Raw genomic sequence first — 18,367 nt, 5'->3', positions numbered from 1 at the left:
TCTCTGTGTGTGTGTTGAACCACCACACAAACCCTCATCTCATAAGCATAAGTAACAAAAGCCAACAGATTTCAAAAGTTTAGTTGCTGCTGGACGAGGAGCCAAATGGAGATTTATCTAAAGGATTAAAGGGCTGCTTCCGTGGCTCAAACACGTGCATTCGCCCTGGTATGTGCTCTGGACACTTTGTTTTGTTCATTTGACGTATGACAGGCAAAGTAGGGAGGGGTATCAGAGGCAGGCTGTCTTCACCCTCATTCCATCCCATTATTTCTGCATCATACCTCTTCCCTTAGCTCCTATCTCTCTCCGTCTCTCTTGGAATCCCCAGCCAGCTCCCCTGTGTCTACCAAAGAGACAGACTGGCAATTAAATCCTCCCAGCCTTAATGCAGCTACTTAACAGAGATCAAGGTAGGATCTTTTGGGGGGCTTTTTGGGGCCTACCTCTGTCATATTATCTCACCAGGGTGTCATTACCAACCCATCCACTCTGTCATTACGCACGATACTCCCCTTTGGGAGAGACTGAAGGTTTACCATGCCTTATCTGTGTGTAGCGGGTACATCAGTGTATATTTCTGTGAGGATCTGTCCTGGGTCTGGTGTTGTTCATTATATGTGGAAGTTTTTGGAAGAGAAGCCGCTCTTGAAATGAACTTGTTTTGATTTACTCATTGTTAGTTTTACCCTTTTGTTGCTTTAAAATCTAAGCAACAGATCATAATACCACACACTTTGCAGTGTGTACTTTACTTGTACCTTACTGTACAATGAAATTAGTCAAATTGCTCTTCTCCAAATTGGTAGGTTGGGCATAGTCTGAAAGACGTACAATTAGAGGGGAACGTTTAGCACTCTACCTCTGATGTAGAAATATGTACAGACACAAACATGTGCAGTTACTGACGCTGATAGAATAAAAAACAAAACAGAAACAAAGTCAGTATTCATTTAAGCATCTTAAATGCATCATATTTCACAAACCAGCACAGCGCCTTGACAGTATAGGGTTTCTGCATTGTTCACAAACCTTATAGCAGTGCATACTTTTGGATTAGTGACCAAGACATGTTCTGACTTATAACTAGCACTGTGCTGGAGTTTGTGACCACTATGTCATTTCTCAGAAACTAAGCTTTACCTGACACACACGCACACACACGCACACACACACACACACACACACACACACACACACACACACACACACACACACACACACACACACACACACACACACACACACACACACACACACACACACACATACCTTACATGCTAGATGAATGCAAACGGTGAAGCCAACCTGGATTTTAGGCAAGGAAACAAGTTTCAGCCTCTCTAGCTTTTGCCTGCATAATCTTCTCATTAAGGCGAAGCAAAACACCAGCAGTGTTCAGCTAGCAAATCAAACAGATCTTTATCTACATACACCTACCTTGTGTGCATGTATTAACCTTCATAGGAAGCTAGGAATTAGAATATCATGATTAGAAAAGATGGGGGCGAGAACGTTGGATAGGAACATGTGGTTTTTATATTTCATAATAATTTTCAAGCTGTAAAAAGAGAACTGGAGGTGGCTGCTTTGAAGTTTACAGAAGGGCTCAGCAGCACACTCTTGTGGGGAGTTTAAGTTACATCTCAGGTTTTGGGAGGTGAGTGTTGCATGCTTCATGTGAAGGTGGAAAGCTGCACCGTGCAACTCCCCGTACAATGTAAGCTTTGTTGCATTCAGTGCTTTCTCTGAATAAGCCCGTCACAACCTGTAAGTCAGAAACTGTGAGTTCATAATTCCTGGCAGGGGGTGCTTTTTCCATGGTACATTTGTGCAGGGTTTTTGGTCAGGCCTGTAATCCTTTTGATTGCGCTTGAAGTCAGGTGAAAGGGAGGCACACCGTCGTGCTGGGCCCAAGACTACAAGGGAATACTAAATGGAACAGGGCCAGATTTTCATTCTCTGTCTCCCTCTTGTACCCTGTGTCCGCACCCTGCCGCCACTGCTGAAATGAATTGGCTATTCCTGTAGGGCTGGGCACAGCTGTGATCGGCTCAGAATACACACTGAGCTGATCATGAGGGAAGCGAGAAACGAATGAGAGAGAAATGAGAGAGGGAGAGATGGTAAGAGAAATGGAGACAGACAGACAGATGGAAAGCCAATCGTCAGTCGTCACACATTGCAACCCATATGAAATATCAGACCAGCAGGGACATAACAGACAAATCTTACAGCTTCGCCTTGCCTTGTATCTCTGCATTTCCTTTGGAAATGTGCAGACAGCCACCGTGCTATGGGTCAGACTGGGTCTGAGGAACTATATTACGAGTCTAATCTACTTGTCGTTTTTCCGGTTTGATAATGGAGGTGGGAGATATGTTGAGGAAGCTTCTAGTCAAATCAAATCAAGTTTTATTTATATAGCACATTTATAAACGATTTTTGGTCGAGCCAAAGTGCTGTACATATAATAAAAATAGCCTACAGTAGAGACACTTTACAGCAAATACAACAGCACAGATTGTTCAGAATATCAGTATGAGAAAAACGACACCCTCTATCCTTAGACCCTCACATCGTACAAGGAAAAACTTACCAGAGAAAACCCACAGTTTGAGGGGAAAAAATGGGAGAAACCTCAGGGAGAGCAACAGAGGAGGGATCCCTCTCCCAGGACGGACAGACGTGCAATAGATGCCGTGTGTAAATCGAAGAGATAATACATTTTACAGCATATAGACCGAATGTTAGGAAATGCATGTGTCTGTAATAAGAAGATGAATCCACGAGGATGTCAGCTACAATCCTGAGGAAGCCATCAGGGAAGCAGCATGACGAGACCCAAGGCAGGACCGCAGAGACAGGTTCAGCCACGACCCGAAGTCCACGACTTAATCCAGAACTCAGGATAGAGGATCCAAGACACAGGACTACAGCAAGAGGATCAGCCTCGACTCCGGATCCCGGCGTAGATATAGATACAAAACAAGAAAAAAGATTTGGCTGGGTTAATCGGAACAAGAGAATACACAGACACAGACAGAGAGGGAAAAGGTCATTGCATAAAAGTTATTCTTGATAACCCTCTAGAAAGATCTCATGAACTTCCCCACTCAATCTATCAAGACCCGAGCAGTTCTATTAGATATAGGATAAGAAACAGAGATAGGGAGCACAACAACCTATCTCTTCGTCAGATGCACTCCCCCGCTTATCTAGTGCAGCCCCTGGTCTATTTAAATCATCTCACTGACTCAGAGTTCTCTCAATAATGAATACATAAGCCAAGGCTAGGTTTTCTCAGGATTTAGAGCCAGCAGTTATCTCAATCTCAATATGCCACACACACTAGGTCGATAAAGTAAATTATGAACGTTGCACAGATAATCACTAAAGCTGCTGCGTGGCACAACACTTTGAGATGCCAAAAAATACATCTTATTTGTCATTATGTTTATGCCAGTCGGGTCCTGTATTGTTATGTATTGAATTTTACCTGCATTTCGGTCTGTAATATTCCAACATCAATCATATCAGCAGCACTAACTATAAGCTGAGTTTGTAGTCCTGATGTCACCCTACCCTCCGCCATGTGGAGGACAGGTGCCTGCTTCACGGCCCAGCAGAAAGGCGAGTTGGCAGCCTGACTGTGACCACCTCCTTCTCCCTGCCTCTGCTGCCAACAACCCTGGCACATCTGTGGCTGTCCAGCGTGTGTGGTGCCAACTACCCTGCTCTCATTGTTCTCTCCTGAATGCACCCAACGCCCATGGGAGAAAAGGCTGAACACAGTGTGGCACAACCTACACAGCCTGTTAGATAATCTCAAGACATGAAAAGATTCTCTTAGCCTAGATTCGCAGGCAAGGACAATTTTCACAAGATGTTTTCAATATCAGCTTCAGTTTCTAGAGTGAGACATTCATTGAGGGGTACACTTTTCTTTATAAGATAATCAACGTTATATAATCATAATACTGCATCAACTCATAATAATTGGATGAGGTGGGGAACACCCAACAGATTGAATTGATTAAGCATATGTAAATGCTCTTGGCCCCCTCTCTTTCCCTTTGCTTGTGGGTTCTTTTTCTCAACTAGTTCAAACCCAAACAAACAAACAAACACATATAAAGTTAGGGAATTAAAATGTGTCTCATGGATAAATAGGATTGGAGAGCATTGATATGTGTGTGTGTGTGTATATTTCCCAAGTGTAGGCTGGGATGTGGCCAATAGCAGATTTATCAGGGCGACGCAGGCTGGCGAATTATTCCAAATAGGAGAATCAGTCGCTCTCGCCTTTGATCTCCCTTCTGCCTCCTCTCTAATGTTATCCCTCCTTCTTTTCCCTGCTACACTCCGTCTACCCTGCACCAGTATTCATCTTTAACTCTTTCCCCATTGCTTCCACCTGCATGTAGCCAGTTCGGTCTTTTATACATATATGTGAAAGGACAATGTTACAGTAGGCTTTTTGTAATCCTTCTCTCCCCTTTATGTACTTAATTATACTTGGGAATGGCCTTATTAACATGAGTTCCCTGCATTTCTAGCTGTTATTATCATTCCAACTACATGCCTGACCCAAAACCATGAAATCTGAATTTAAACCAAAGATGTTTTTATTTGCAAGGCCCAAACTCAAAATGGCGACGTTTACAAAGATATAACTGTAAAGCCTCTCACTAAACACACTTTGATTACCAAGCCCTTTGGCAGTGTCCCACAGGCTGTTTAAGAGCTCTGATTATGGGCTACAGCAGCCTGGTAGGATTCCCAGTATGTCAAAGGATTTAACAACATCCAAATCACTGTCTGAGTCCTCTTCCAGACTGGCGTGTCTATCATTCTGTCTCACACAGACGTTTGCACAGATAAGGCTCCAAGAGACAGTAGGTAGAACTAAGGGAGGAGAAACAGCAAAGAAACAGCTCATTGAGACATGAATACTAATTAAGATCTGTTGGAAATTAGTTGAAGAGTAAATCAGATATAGGAAGATGGCCCATCGCAGTGTCCCTTAAGGTCAAAGTTATGTCTTCAAATTGCTTGTTTTGTTTGACCTAAGACTTTCATTTTATAATGGTATCAAAGCGAGAAATATTCATATTAAAAAGTGGAAAAAAACAGTTGACGTTCAGCATTTGTGCTTGTTGTTAATTAATGTTAACATGTCAAATTGTTATTTGTTAATTGTTGAAAGAATCCGTTCAGCACTATGTTACCACTGTGCACAGTAGCAATGCCGTTTGAACTCTGGCTGGTTTTATTGTGTCATGTGGTAAGAAAGAGTTACCGTATTATTAACTCTGGCTTTAATGCAAGGTTGTGTGCAGAGTAGGGTCTGGTGGGACCACATACAAATCACAGTCTATGGCAGGGGTTCCCCCGGTTTTCCCCGGCCGCGAAATAGCTGTGAATGTATCGTAATATTTGCAGAATTATAAATATATAAAAATATTTTATCATCATATTTTTTTCAAAAAGTGTTTAATTTTCGCACCTATACCAGTCATATTATTTCATCCAGTAGCCTAGTTAAAGTAGGAAGAGGAGCGCACAGGAGACAACCGTTTGATTGCAGACTGTTATGTTTATGTGGGGAAATGGCAGTGCATACATTATTTGAAATATATTTCAAACTCGGACTTCCTTTTAAGGACATGTTCGCCAGGGGTGTAGAGCTATTTGTTTAAGCAAAATTGGAAAAACAGGATTGGCAAAACAGGAGAGTAAACCAGTCTGCCTTGATCTATGAATTAATGTCCGGGACTCTCACGTTATCTGCTGCCACAGCTGTTTTATAGAAGGAAAACCTCCTTCACTTCATGAAATGGCTGCAGGCAGCATCAGGAGGCAGCGGGACGCCTCTGAGAAGTGCAGCACCAGCGGGTAAAGATGTGCCTTTTTACGTACCGCCTTCGCTTCACTTCGCAGAACAGCGAGTGACTGCAGGCTGCTACGTGTTAACCACACACCCCTCTACACACATCGAACTGCCCGATTACTCCCCCTTTTATTAGTTTTATGAAGGAGATGTCCAGTCACCAAGGCACATGATGTGTGTGTGTATGTGCTCTGCTCAGTTCGGTGTGTTTGTGTCTGTTCGACACCGGCATTTCTTTTCAAATGACCATGAACAGTAATTTACACACATCTGGCTAACTCCATAGGTATATGCGGGTGTTCCCAAAAGAAGTTAGTTTAATCTTAATCTCGATGTAGTGTTAAATGCTGTCGGAGTGCACCGGAACGAACGTTCATTTCATTTCAAACCTTTATTTATCCAGGTGTATCCCATTGAGATCATTGATCTCTTTTTCAAGGGAGACCTGCTCAAGTAGTTCCACATGAAACATAAAAACATAAACAGAACAACAAAAGGACATCATACAGCATCATTACAGGGATTACAATTTACAATAACTATCCACATGAACAGGTACCAACAGCTTCCGATTGAGTAGCATCCAACCGAGCTTTAAAAACATTTAGTGGCACCAGATTGCTCAGTTTCCATTTCAATTGCAGACTATTCCAAGACAGAGGAGCTGCGCATCTAAAAGCTGTCTTCCCTAAGACAGTCCTAGCAGTTGGCACATTTAATAAAACTACAGCATTCGATCTCAGGCAGTAGCCACTTACAATTCGCTGTGAGATCAGGGAGCAGATGTAGGATGGAAGTTTCCCTAACATGGCTTTGTATATAAAAATGTACCAGTGACTGAGCCTCCGTACAGTTAGTGAAAGCAAACCAGCCCTTGCATACAGGGTACAGTGATGGGTTAATGCTTTACAGTTTGTCACAAATCTCAGTGCGCTGTGATACGCAGCATCTATCATAATATCTTCTGAAAACAAATGTCAGTGTCACACACACACACACACACACACACACACACACACACACACACACACACATACACACACACACACACACACACACACACACACTTCATAATGCTCCTTCTCCTCGTTTTCCCAGATTCACTGGATTATCCGTAAATCAAACAAAACCAAAAACGTTGATTTCTCTGTTTTGGTTTAAAAATGGAATAACGTCGGTTTTTTGGTTTTCCGTTTTTCCGAAAAACCGAAAAACGACACCGGTTCTTTTTTAAACGTTAATGTTTTGGATGCATATTGTTCTAGTATTTGTTCAGGCTGTTACATACAATTAGCCTCTGTTGCTACCTGCTGGTGGTGAGTAAATATTAAAATCAGTTAAAATTGACAACCGGTCCGCGATTTTTTTATTTTATGGATCTGCCGGTCCTTGGCACAATAAAGGTTGGGAACCCCTGCTCTATGGTACAAACATGCATTGAATCACACACACTTCTCTAGCACACATACCCATAATAACTTGCACAGGTCACACAGACACACTCCGGCTTGATTCAGCGATTTTGTTTGATTTACACTGTGGGAAAGTCCCCAAAGAGAGGTTTAAATTAATGGGGTGATTATACACTCCGAGAATAAAGCAGCCACACTCTGATTTATGCACACTCTAAAACACACTCTGATTTATGCACACTCTAAAACACACTCTGATGGGACAGATTGGGACTTTGCTCCAAGGACGAATGCTCCTCTTTCTTCTCTCAGGTCTCCGGCTCCATTCACTTCCTCATATCTCCCCGCCCCCCCCCCCCCTTCTGCTGCTGCTGCTGCTGTTGCAGAGACACGTTCTGTTCCCCAGGTCAGCCAATCTCTGTCTGTCTGCCTGCAAGAGGCTGGCTGACCTACTGCCTACACGCTCCCTGTTCAAGTGCAGACTCACTGGGGAGCTGCAAACATTACTACTGTGCAACTACATCCAACAGAATCACTCCTTCCAAGCCAAAGACGCGCACATGCGCACGTGCACACACACACACACACACACACTGCTGCATAAAAAACCCTGACACCAATGGAGGCCATGTATCAACATGTGACATAGTGTCATGATAAATGCAGTGAAGAAGCAGTGTATTAGTCATGTTGTTAGTGGTGCAGCCCCAGAGGAGGAGCCCCCTTCATCAGTCATGGAGGTAGAGGTGGGGGAGAGAGCAGCTATAGGACCTCCCTCCCACCCTCCCTTATCACGACAAACAGCATCACGGAGGCGCTCAGCTTAAAGACTGACTCACAGTGAGATTTGCAAATTGGGAACAACACACAATAAGTTTCAATTGTTCCACTTACATTTGTTTGTAAGTGAGTCAGCCTGCGATGGTGAGACAAGTACAGTCCACCAGCTGGAAAGCCAACAGACACTTGTTTTTCATATATAAAGGATACTTGCATGTGTGTGCATGGGTTTCTGCATTCATACATGTGTGTTTATTTGTGGTTTGTTCAGTGATAGAAACTGAAATGCTGAACTTAAGGTAATGATGCAGTACTCTCCACCTCGAGGCCCACGGATGGCAGCAGAAGGCAGCTGGGCTTCAGCTGAGACAGCACTTTCACTCAGTCTGACAAAGTCAAGCTCTCTTCCTCTATCTCTCTCTCCCTTGCTCTCTGTAATCCAAACTTTGAAGACTGCATTTGCTAACACCATATTCCCCCACGCAGCAGCCATATTATTTTTTCTCTGATCGCATTCATTTGACATAAAGCTTGATGAAAATGCAGAGGTGTCAAATAAAGCACAAATTACCATGTGACAGCATGGAAGCAGGTAGAATCGAGTTGCAGTAGGAAGCAGAGGGAGGGACAGCAAGTAACGGAGTGAGGGAGTAGCTTAGAGCAATCCCCAAAAAGGAGAGCGGTAAAGCTATAAGTCTCGGGGGAATTTGAAAGCCACAGAAATCCAGTTGCGGATATTAAGAGGCTTAATCTAAGAGCTTGCTGAGGCTGAGTTTTGCTGTGTGGGCCCCATCACTATCATCCTTGACAGAGGTTAGATAGGCGACGAAGGGGGATAAGGAGGAAAGGAAAAGAGGGCAGATGGGAGTTAGGACGAGAATAGGAGCCGTGTATCATTATGAAAAGCCTTGCATGCTTTCATAGGAGACTTAAACATTTACATGGAGGCACAGGTGTGTCTGTGTGCGTGTTCTTCAGCTTCTGTGAATATCGGCTCAAGCAGCATGTTGGATACAGTCAAAGCCGGGAGCATGTGTCAGACATGAGCAGGGTAACCAGAGTCCATGAGTCATTCATTCCATAATTGGACACTACCAACTTTTTTAACTCTAGTGCACTAGTCGGGATGACATACAGCCTAGGGTCTGTGATTCCACTGAGGATGTGGCTCAAAGGAAGAGTGTGAGCCTCCTATTTAATGAGCTTAATGCAACGCACCTGGGAATGCACACTCGCAGCAGAGGACAAACAGTTCGCTGTGAGAGAGGAGAAGAGACTCAAAGATTCGACCAAAGATGCTGCTGGTGATATATTTGTAAATGTATTAATCAGTTTGAACCATGTTTGATTAGATGAATTATTATTTCTAGTCTTATGAGGTAAGAAGCTAAAATATAAGATGCTGGAATATAATTTACTTTGTTGAGATGCATTTACTTTTGATTAAATTAAAAAAGTTTAATTGTAACTTGATTATGGAGCAGAAATGTAAGGATGGCATGTTTTTCATTGAAATGTTTATTTGCCTAAAGTGAATGAAAGTATGTTTTGTGTTAAAGGTTTTCAATCTAAACGATGCATCAGGAGGCTAACAAGAGGCTGAATGAAGCAAAAAGAAATCTGCAATAACTCATATAAAGAGGGAAGATTCAAATTTGAGTTGTCCTTTTGGAGTGAATCAAGCCATTTTCAAGTTTAGGCAGGAGTCCATCAAACAAACCAAATCACAACTTGACAACAAATGCTGAGATGGAAGTCATTATCATCAAGCTGCAGATGTCTCCCATGAGAGAAGAAGAGAGGGGAGTCACAGGCAGGTGGATGAGAAAGAAATCCCCACAGCCTCCTTGGCATTCCTTTCTTCTCTGTGGCATTCCCGCTTCATTTAATGTGCATGTTTTAGTGCACCTAAAATTCTTCTATGAGGTGAATTTAACAAAGCCCAGAAAACCTTCAGTATAACAGCATTTGTGGCACAGCAGTGCTGCTGCACTTTGGAGCTTCATTCTTGTCAACTTGTCAGAAAGCTGAATTCGTCCAGAGCAATCATTCAACCGTACTTCACAGACCAAATGCTGCGTTTTCTCTCAGTTTAGAGATTCAGTGTTCCACGGGGATGACACATGGTTTTGCTCTGTATGCAGACAAATAATTGCTTTGCAGTGCAATTATGGCTTATTGTGCTATTTTGAATTCAGTGGCAGTTTTCAGGAAAACATTATGTGATAAAATGCATTCAATATATCACAAAAGACATTTGATTGCCAAATGAACATGCATTTGAGTTGGAAGAAAATGCCATATAAATGTATTTATTCCTGTCTTTGTCTGTGTGCAGGAGGCATAAACCGGGCTGGGGCGGCAGTGCCGACATTCTTGAGGACCCCCACCATGCTCCAGCCCCACCTGGACATGAAGCACTTCCTGCAGTTTCCCATGGAAACCGCCCATCATCCACACAGCATGAACCTCTTTCACAACTTCAACACGGTGAGAGTTAAAGCAGACACACACACACACACACACACACACACACACACACACACACACACACACATACATACTGCAGTCTTTTAACTAACCCTGTGCAATAAGGGACCCACTCGTAAAACATATATTTTTCTAAATGTAATTTGCATTAAACTCTCTTTAAAATATTGAGGTGCTACCATAGTGTTTAACACAGGCCTGACTACAAGGTAATCCTCAAACCGAACCATTTCATGTCAAAACACTGTCGTATTTTTGTATTCTGCACAAAATAAAAGAGCAGTTCTCGGGCCATCCTCATTGCTGTGCACTTCAAACACCACAGTTTGTTTGATGTAGTATTTATTTTAACAGAGATGGATCTTCCTGTTTCCCCAGGCCCAGACAAACATCTTATCATTTAGATTAGACCGTAGAGAGACTTAGCATTTCACCAACTCAGCATAATATGCCGCCTGTGTCTCGAGACTCCATTAGGGAATGTCAACACATGACTTGTCAGTAATATGTAAAATCAGTGAACTTTGTTTGGACTGTATGTGGGGCAGTGCATTATCAGCATGTGTCAGCTTGGCAAGTTTGGCTGCAGTTTGCAAAGGTGCGACATATCTTTTACTAATTTGGTCATATCTGGCATGTTGCTTTGATACTACAGGGAAAGTACCGGACACTGTTAAACACATTTAACTATACAGTACATTGAATAGCTCTCCACGGGCCATGACATAGGTGTAAGCATTCCTACTGATGCTGAAACTGCAGTGCACCCAGCAGACATGGATTAATAGAGATACAGAAATGACACAGGCACTCAGTTTCCACTCTTGCGTCTGCTAGCAAAACCCTATAATCACTCCTGCTTGCTCTTTCTTCATCCTGTATCGCTGCCTCTGGTAGACTCTATACATATCTCCTGTAACATCCCTCCACTCCCCATTCTCCTCCTCAGAACGTTAACTACGTCTGAAGGCCCACAGGGACACTGTGAATCTTAATAGCTGTTGCTGATGATGACATAGTGCACAGCACACTGAGTGGTGTTTTACAGTCCTGCGGCCAGAAGATGGGGCCATAGGAGAGAGTTGGAGGACGGCATGACCTTACAGATTTACCGCATTTCGGCACATACGCATAGGCAGTATATGTGTTTACTGCATTGCATTAAAAACAATGGACTGACACACTCACGATGATGGTACAGTAGAAAAGTGTGTGATGCCTGAAGCATCGTTCACAATCACAGTTGTTTTATTTGTGGCATATAGACTTGCCTTAAACTATATCTTTGATCTGTGAAAATGCTAAAATGAAAAATACTGGTTGCTGCTAATGAGGGATGTCTCTTGATGTTTTCCTACGGACGGAAACCTGGCCCCTGAGTTTCTCTGAGTTGTTATGCTTTAGTTGACAGGAAGACCTAGAGTGATATAGTAAGTGTTTGCGGTTCTGTTTACATCACTGACAGTATTTTATGGCTTGTAGGGGCTTTTAGACAGAAGAATGTTTAAACAATCAGAGAACGACTGCTTTGGTATCCTCTTTCTCATATTACTGCATGAATGGAGAATGAACTAGGATTATTATCCCTCCTGGTGCCCGTCTGCACCAACACACTGTAATAACTAATGATATGCACACTATTTCAATGAAGACCCAGCATTATAGCTGCAATAATATTGAGAGATGTCCCTGCATTAAGCTAGCAGCTAGTTATTCTATCATTCTCTCTTATTAGCTGATCTGTGCTGAGTTTGTATAGTCCTAATGAGCCTCACATTGAGGGTTATAACTTATTAGTCTCATAGCAGACGAATAGCCTCTCCTAAAGCCATATACAGCTTTAATGGTCCTCTAATGTGATTTGTCCTCTACCTGCCTGTCTCTCTCAATGTGCCTCTAGACAGTGACAAGGCTGAATTATTTATCTGCAGCAGCTGCTCCTGATATAGATGCATGCTCACACACCTCTGAGCCAAGATGCATGCACTGATGTGGGCTTTCTCAGGCCGCAAAGTTAGGAATTTCTGATGAAGGTGTCCAATCATGCAAAGACGTGTGCAGACTTGTTGAATCCCCCCTGCTGTCCATGCTCCTTGTACCTTGTTTCGTACTCTCTTCCTAAACAACTTTTATTCTAGCATTAATCTCCACCATATTAATTGACAATCATTTCATCACACCTGTGCGCATAGGTTCAGACTTAAAAAAAGGAATCATTTAGAGTTTACTTTGGGCTTTATCAGATCAAATGTGCACCTAATGATATCTGGCTGCAAGGCATCATATATACTTTTGAACCATTGAAACCAGAGAAGAAATACTGTGTGTGTGTGTTCATATGAGGGTTGCTAGGGAACCACTAGGGGCTGATGATGACATTTGATAGATGGTGTGAACTTGGGGGAGAGTTGAGCAGGAGGAGAGGGGGACACACAATCCTCGCTGCATCTGGATGGATAGAGTATGCCTGAAGAAGGGGGGAGAGAGAGAGAGAGAGAAGGGGAGGAGAAAACTGGAAAGCAGACTAAGGGACATGCATTTTAGGGAAGCGTGAGGCAGAGAGAGAGAACATATCGAAGAGGAGAGGAGAAGGAGGCTAAACTAAAGGGAAAATAACTTGTTAGGGGATGTTTCAGTGAAATAACAGAGTAAGGCAGATATTTGAGATATTCCTTTCAGTAGACACTTGCTTCTTCTCTTGAGGCTTTTCAAAGAGAAGTAGGGTGCCAGAGGAGGGAAAACAAAGAAATCGTAGCTGGCAATGCATCACTAGGCACAAGTCTTCTAAGTGAGTTACTTTGTATTCAGCATTGACAACCAACAAACCAGGGCGCTGAATGAGTGAGGAAGGTGCACCACACACTCTCATTCTCGCACATGCTGAGGCTCAAACACACACTTCGTCCAGCAGTACACATACAGGAGGAGAAATGCAGCTCCAAGCTTCTACAGATACACAGGAGAAGAAGGTGAGTACCTAAATGCTTGGAGATTTTTTGCCATTCTTTTGTTTGTTTTACACCCAAGTGTGTCTTAATCTGGGCATGACTCAAAAGTATGTAGAACCAAGAGCTTCAAAGGCTTTATTTATCTGGCACAGAGCAGACTATGGAGTGACTGCCAGAATGGTCCCACCGAGAGTCACAGAACAGTACATCCTTCGCTGCTGGAATCCAACCGAGTACTGATCAAACACACTAGAGGAAGAGGGCACAAACAAATCATGAGGGAATGAAAAATAAAGTGGAGGGCAGTGAGAGTTGAAGAAAAAGACAGTAACATGCAGAGAATGTCGGTGAGTTTAGGTCCTTGCTGTGGTGAAGCGAAGGGAGATGCTTGGTTGTTCTTTGGGCTGTTTCACCTCAGAATAAACTCTGTATTAACAAAAGGCATTCTGCTGTTAGTCTCTTAAGGCCCTGTGGAGCTGTTGATGTGACCGCTGAGTGATAAAGTCAGCGGTTTATGTGGTTTACTCACATCGGCCAGGGCTCTCACCACATTGCAAACTGCTCCATGTTTCCAAAACTCACCCAGACTTCTCTTATGACAACTGTTCACAGTTCACAGTTCACATTTTAGAGAGGGATTAGTCTTAAACTATTAATGCAGGAAATGCAGCCAATTGGAATGACAGTTGTTCGTTTTCTCAAAATTGGTCAAAGCAACTTGAGTGAGTTGTGGACGATCCCTCTTCACTTAATCACACGGCTCAGCTACTATTACATGAGGACAAGTTTTGGAGAACATGTGGGTAAGAAGCATGTGAGCTGCCGTCCAAAAAGGATTGTTGGCAGCTGGGCGTTGTTTTTAACAGCTGAATATACTGAATGGGTCATATTCGACACACACCCTGAGTACTGATTCATGTGTACAGTTACCTCACACAGCCTGTTCAGCTCTCATTAAACTTGATGATGGGTCACACCATGGACACCCACAAACAGTATTTACCCCGCAACCTGACAGTTAAGTCTGCTTATAATATGGGAGTTGGGGTGACATTTAGCAGGGGTTCGAAAGAATAGACCAAAGATGTATGTGGATTTCTTTGGTTGTATTTAGTCACTTTTGAGGTATTCATGCAGTTCCTCCCCATACTATTTGTCCACCAACGTCATTGCTCAATATCCGCCCCTCCCCTTCTATCCATCTAAATTCACAGCAGCAGTAGAGCCTACTTCAGGCTGTTTCTGGGGAGTAAAATAGAGGGAGTCATGGAACGTGGAGTATGGGAAAGAGAGCCAAATGAGATAAGAATGTGCGATGTGAGGATGTCCGGCCTGGGCCTCTTCTTTTTTTCTTTCTCTCTCTCTTTCTTTCTGGGCTATTTCCCATTTCTCCCTCCTTTTCTCTTTCTATCTGTCCCAATCCATCTTCCTCTCCCACTGTCTCATTCATTGGCTCCCCCAGATGGTGTGTTTTTGTACCGTCCTGTCACCCAGATAAATGTCTTGGGCCTTCTCCCCATTTCTTTCTTTCTGTTTGCCCTGTTTTCTTTAGAGTTGCTCGGTAACATGCAGCATGCAGACATGTAAATGGTTTGTCTATAAGTTATGAGAACATGTATGTTAGCTGCTCTTTTGTCTCCCTCTCTTCTCACGTCTTGCTCATTTGCATTTTAGATTAGACAATGGCTCTGGTTGCAAGATGGTTTAAGGAAAGTTTTGGTGATAAGCCAAATTTAAATCTGGGGACGAGCCATATTGAGTCATTTACAGTCTGTCATGCTCTCAACAAAAAAAATACAGGCCTGCATCAGACTTGGAGGACTCTCCGGAACATTCCCTCGGTGCCTTATGAATTCAAAACACACAGCATCACATATCATATCCTTTTGTCCTTCAGGCCAGGTCTTCTGTTTCTATTTATTCCTTTCGAGTACCAATGCTGTGCCGCATCATCTTTAACACATGGACTGTTTTAGCTGCAGACATAGTGCCAGACAATAGTCTGTGATGAAATACCACCATAGCTATAGCAAGACTAATACTAAGGTCAATTAACAATAATCACTAGATAAATGCAGCTTCAAACACAGATAAATATTGGAATAGAGCCTTTTTAAAATGATGCGGGCAGGGTCTTTACTGTCTGGGACAGAATTGAAGTAGGTGGCTTAGCCACTGACACGTTGGAGAGCTCCTAAAGCGAGTCGGTTAAATGTATATGAGGTGCTTAACACCTTGTATGATGGACGTCCCAGCTGAAACAATTAACACGAGGACAGCATGAAGCTACAACCTGGTCAGGAAAGAAGGTTGAGCGTGGGCAGGATGCAACAGGTGTCTTAGTTGTAGCAACATGCCGTGAACAGCACTATTTGCTTAACAAAACACAAACGCGCTCTTGTCCATGCACTTAATCCACTGCTGTGTGATCAGTTTGAGATGTGGATCCCACTCACCCATCTAATGCAGAGGGCATCACACGTTCACTCCTTATATCACAATGATGGATGGGCCTGTTGACTTGTGGCACCTGGACGAGTGCTCCAGTATTAATTGTCACTGGGTCTGGATTATAACTCACAGATTTCTCTGTCATTTTCTCTACCAGATGGATCCGGTGCAAAAGGCCGTGATCAACCACACCTTTGGAGTTCCACTGGTCAAGACCAAGCGGCCGGTCATCTCATGTAACGTCTGCCAGATCCGCTTCAACTCAGAGGTACAGTACAGAAACATAATAAACCCAATACATACACAGTATTTCTCCCACTCCACATCTCCATTTCCCATGTGGCATTAGATATGCTGTATCTTGCAGTTTGAACACATTCACTTTTCAACTCATATTTTTGCTTTCGGAATGTGTTAGAGGGCTTTTCTATCTGTTTGCTATCCTGAGAGTGGGTGTTGACAGAGGAGGTGGTACATTTGTTTGGGCTATGTTTTGGCAGTTGCGACCCCATTGGAATTTAATTTGTTTCAAGACGGTGTGCAGTTAGTAGAAGCAATAAGCACTGCAGCACAAAGCTGAGGAGGCTGCTGAAGAAGCTGAGAGAGAGGTAGAGGAAGAGGACTTTACCTGCATTTTCAAACAGATTTTCTCTTGCCCATCAAATCCTCAACATGTGTTAAGTTAATTTCACACAAGCATGTCATGAAGTGATAATTTCTATAAAATGAACAGAAATGTTCATGCTTTTGTATCATTCTATCATTTTAACAGCTGTTTCATTTGTCCATATGGTGTAGTTTACATCTCAACTCATAATGGGAGTTTAATGGCACATTATACCCATGGGCAACTTGCACACATGACAGATGACAAATTAAAGAAAACAAACATCATATGGAAGTATTTTACGTGTAGTGACACAAATCCATTCTCAGTCTTTTCTTCCTGTTGTGGATGAATAGGATAGACACATGACAACATCAGTGCCAACTGTCATGTACGCAGTGTATCATTTGGCTGTGATGCTCCCTATTCAGTCGTGCAGACTGCAGGGCCAGGGCGTACATTCAGCCACAATACACAACATTAAGGAGTGGACCGGTGCTATATATACTCCACAGGTCTACAATCATGGTTTCCATGTGGTCATGGAGCTGCAGGCCTGTAATTTTGAGCCTACACTTTGCAGAGTTCCCATCTGTATATCTTCAGAGGTAGAGGAGTCATTCAAAGTTGTTTATATGATGGCAAATACTGGCTTCTTTATTAAAAGCTTGAATAAAGTTAGAATATATAGAGTTAATCTGTGAAGAATTCAAATATTTAACTTAATGGTTATATAGTTTTAATGACAGCTTAAAGGAAAATACATGACTTAACCTTGCTAGAGAAGCACCTAATGCATCCTGAGTGTTTTCCATCACATCCAGCCAAATATAACCAAAACAATCACTTTATGATGTATTGAGAAGTTCTGACTGTAAATCATTTGCAGAGTGGAACGACAAATCATGTTTAAAGCAGTAGGCTGCACTATTTGTTTTCTGACATATGAGTGATATCTGGCTATAACCTGCCTCGTCATGGACAGATCCCTCCTCCTTACAGTGTCAACACTATGAAAGATTTAGGAAAACTCCACATATGACTGGCTCCTTTTGTATTTTGTTTCGTTCTCTTGTTCATTGAAGAGAGACTTGGCATAAGGTAGCATAAAAGCATAATAAAGGTCCATCTTATATTATCTTGTAAAAACATTGTTACAACAATAAACAGACTAAGATCACTTTCACAATCAAAAAAATTGCATAACATATTTATGCAGTAAAAGAGATTAACCAGTTGCTGTAGGAGGAAAACACAGGCATGACTTTCCAAAACTAGAATAATTATTTGGAGGCATATGCTTAGGTTTCATGAGCATTCAGTCCCCTCTGAAGCTCTAGTTCTGTTTACTTGTGCACTTCTTTGTAACAATGCTGACACCTACTGCTGCCTTGGCATTCCTTCTGGCTCCTGAATGATAAAGGACATACAGTACACATCTCACAAATGTGAGTCCTTACGATTTTGATAGGCAGGACTACAGCACTTCTCTGCTGTCATTGTTAGTTTTGCTGCCAGTGTTCACAAGAAAAAACAGGCTCTGCAGTATATCAGCAATGTCAAACTGTCATTTGTGCTGTCCTACTAACTCGGCTGGAGAAAAACTGTCCTTTATATCGCCATGGAACGACTGCCCAACCACACTGTTCTCTTTTACATAATGTCAAGTCGGGATGAATATTTCATGGTTGAAAATAGTACAGAGGGAAACACATCGAAGAATCCTGTGCTGCTTCCCCCGCCTCGTTTATCCAGTCTGTGTCTCTGTCTTGAGAAAAAAAAAGAT

General features: G+C 42.6%; 1 protein-coding gene across 5 annotated transcripts in view; it reads left to right on the top strand.

The window, feature by feature from the left end:
• Nucleotides 1-18,367, top strand: part of znf385a (zinc finger protein 385A) — a 66,839-nt gene that overhangs the window by 24,937 nt on the left and 23,535 nt on the right. For 3 of the 5 annotated variants that reach the window (XM_034209366.1, XM_034209367.1, XM_034209370.1), the window contains exons 2-3: nucleotides 10,424-10,575; nucleotides 16,132-16,242. In XM_034209366.1, coding sequence (XP_034065257.1) covers nucleotides 10,424-10,575; nucleotides 16,132-16,242 — 263 coding nt within the window. Of the gene's footprint in view, nucleotides 1-9,277; nucleotides 9,390-10,423; nucleotides 10,576-13,139; nucleotides 13,545-16,131; nucleotides 16,243-18,367 lie in introns of those variants that run through there. The other 2 variants (XM_034209368.1, XM_034209371.1) reach the window with 2 other exon arrangements.

This window comes from Gymnodraco acuticeps, unplaced genomic scaffold (assembly GCF_902827175.1).
Source record: "Gymnodraco acuticeps unplaced genomic scaffold, fGymAcu1.1, whole genome shotgun sequence".
Taxonomy (NCBI): Eukaryota; Metazoa; Chordata; class Actinopteri; order Perciformes; family Bathydraconidae; genus Gymnodraco; species Gymnodraco acuticeps.
The sequence above is the reverse complement of the archived record's forward strand: the minus strand, read 5'-3'. Positions and strand labels throughout refer to the sequence as shown.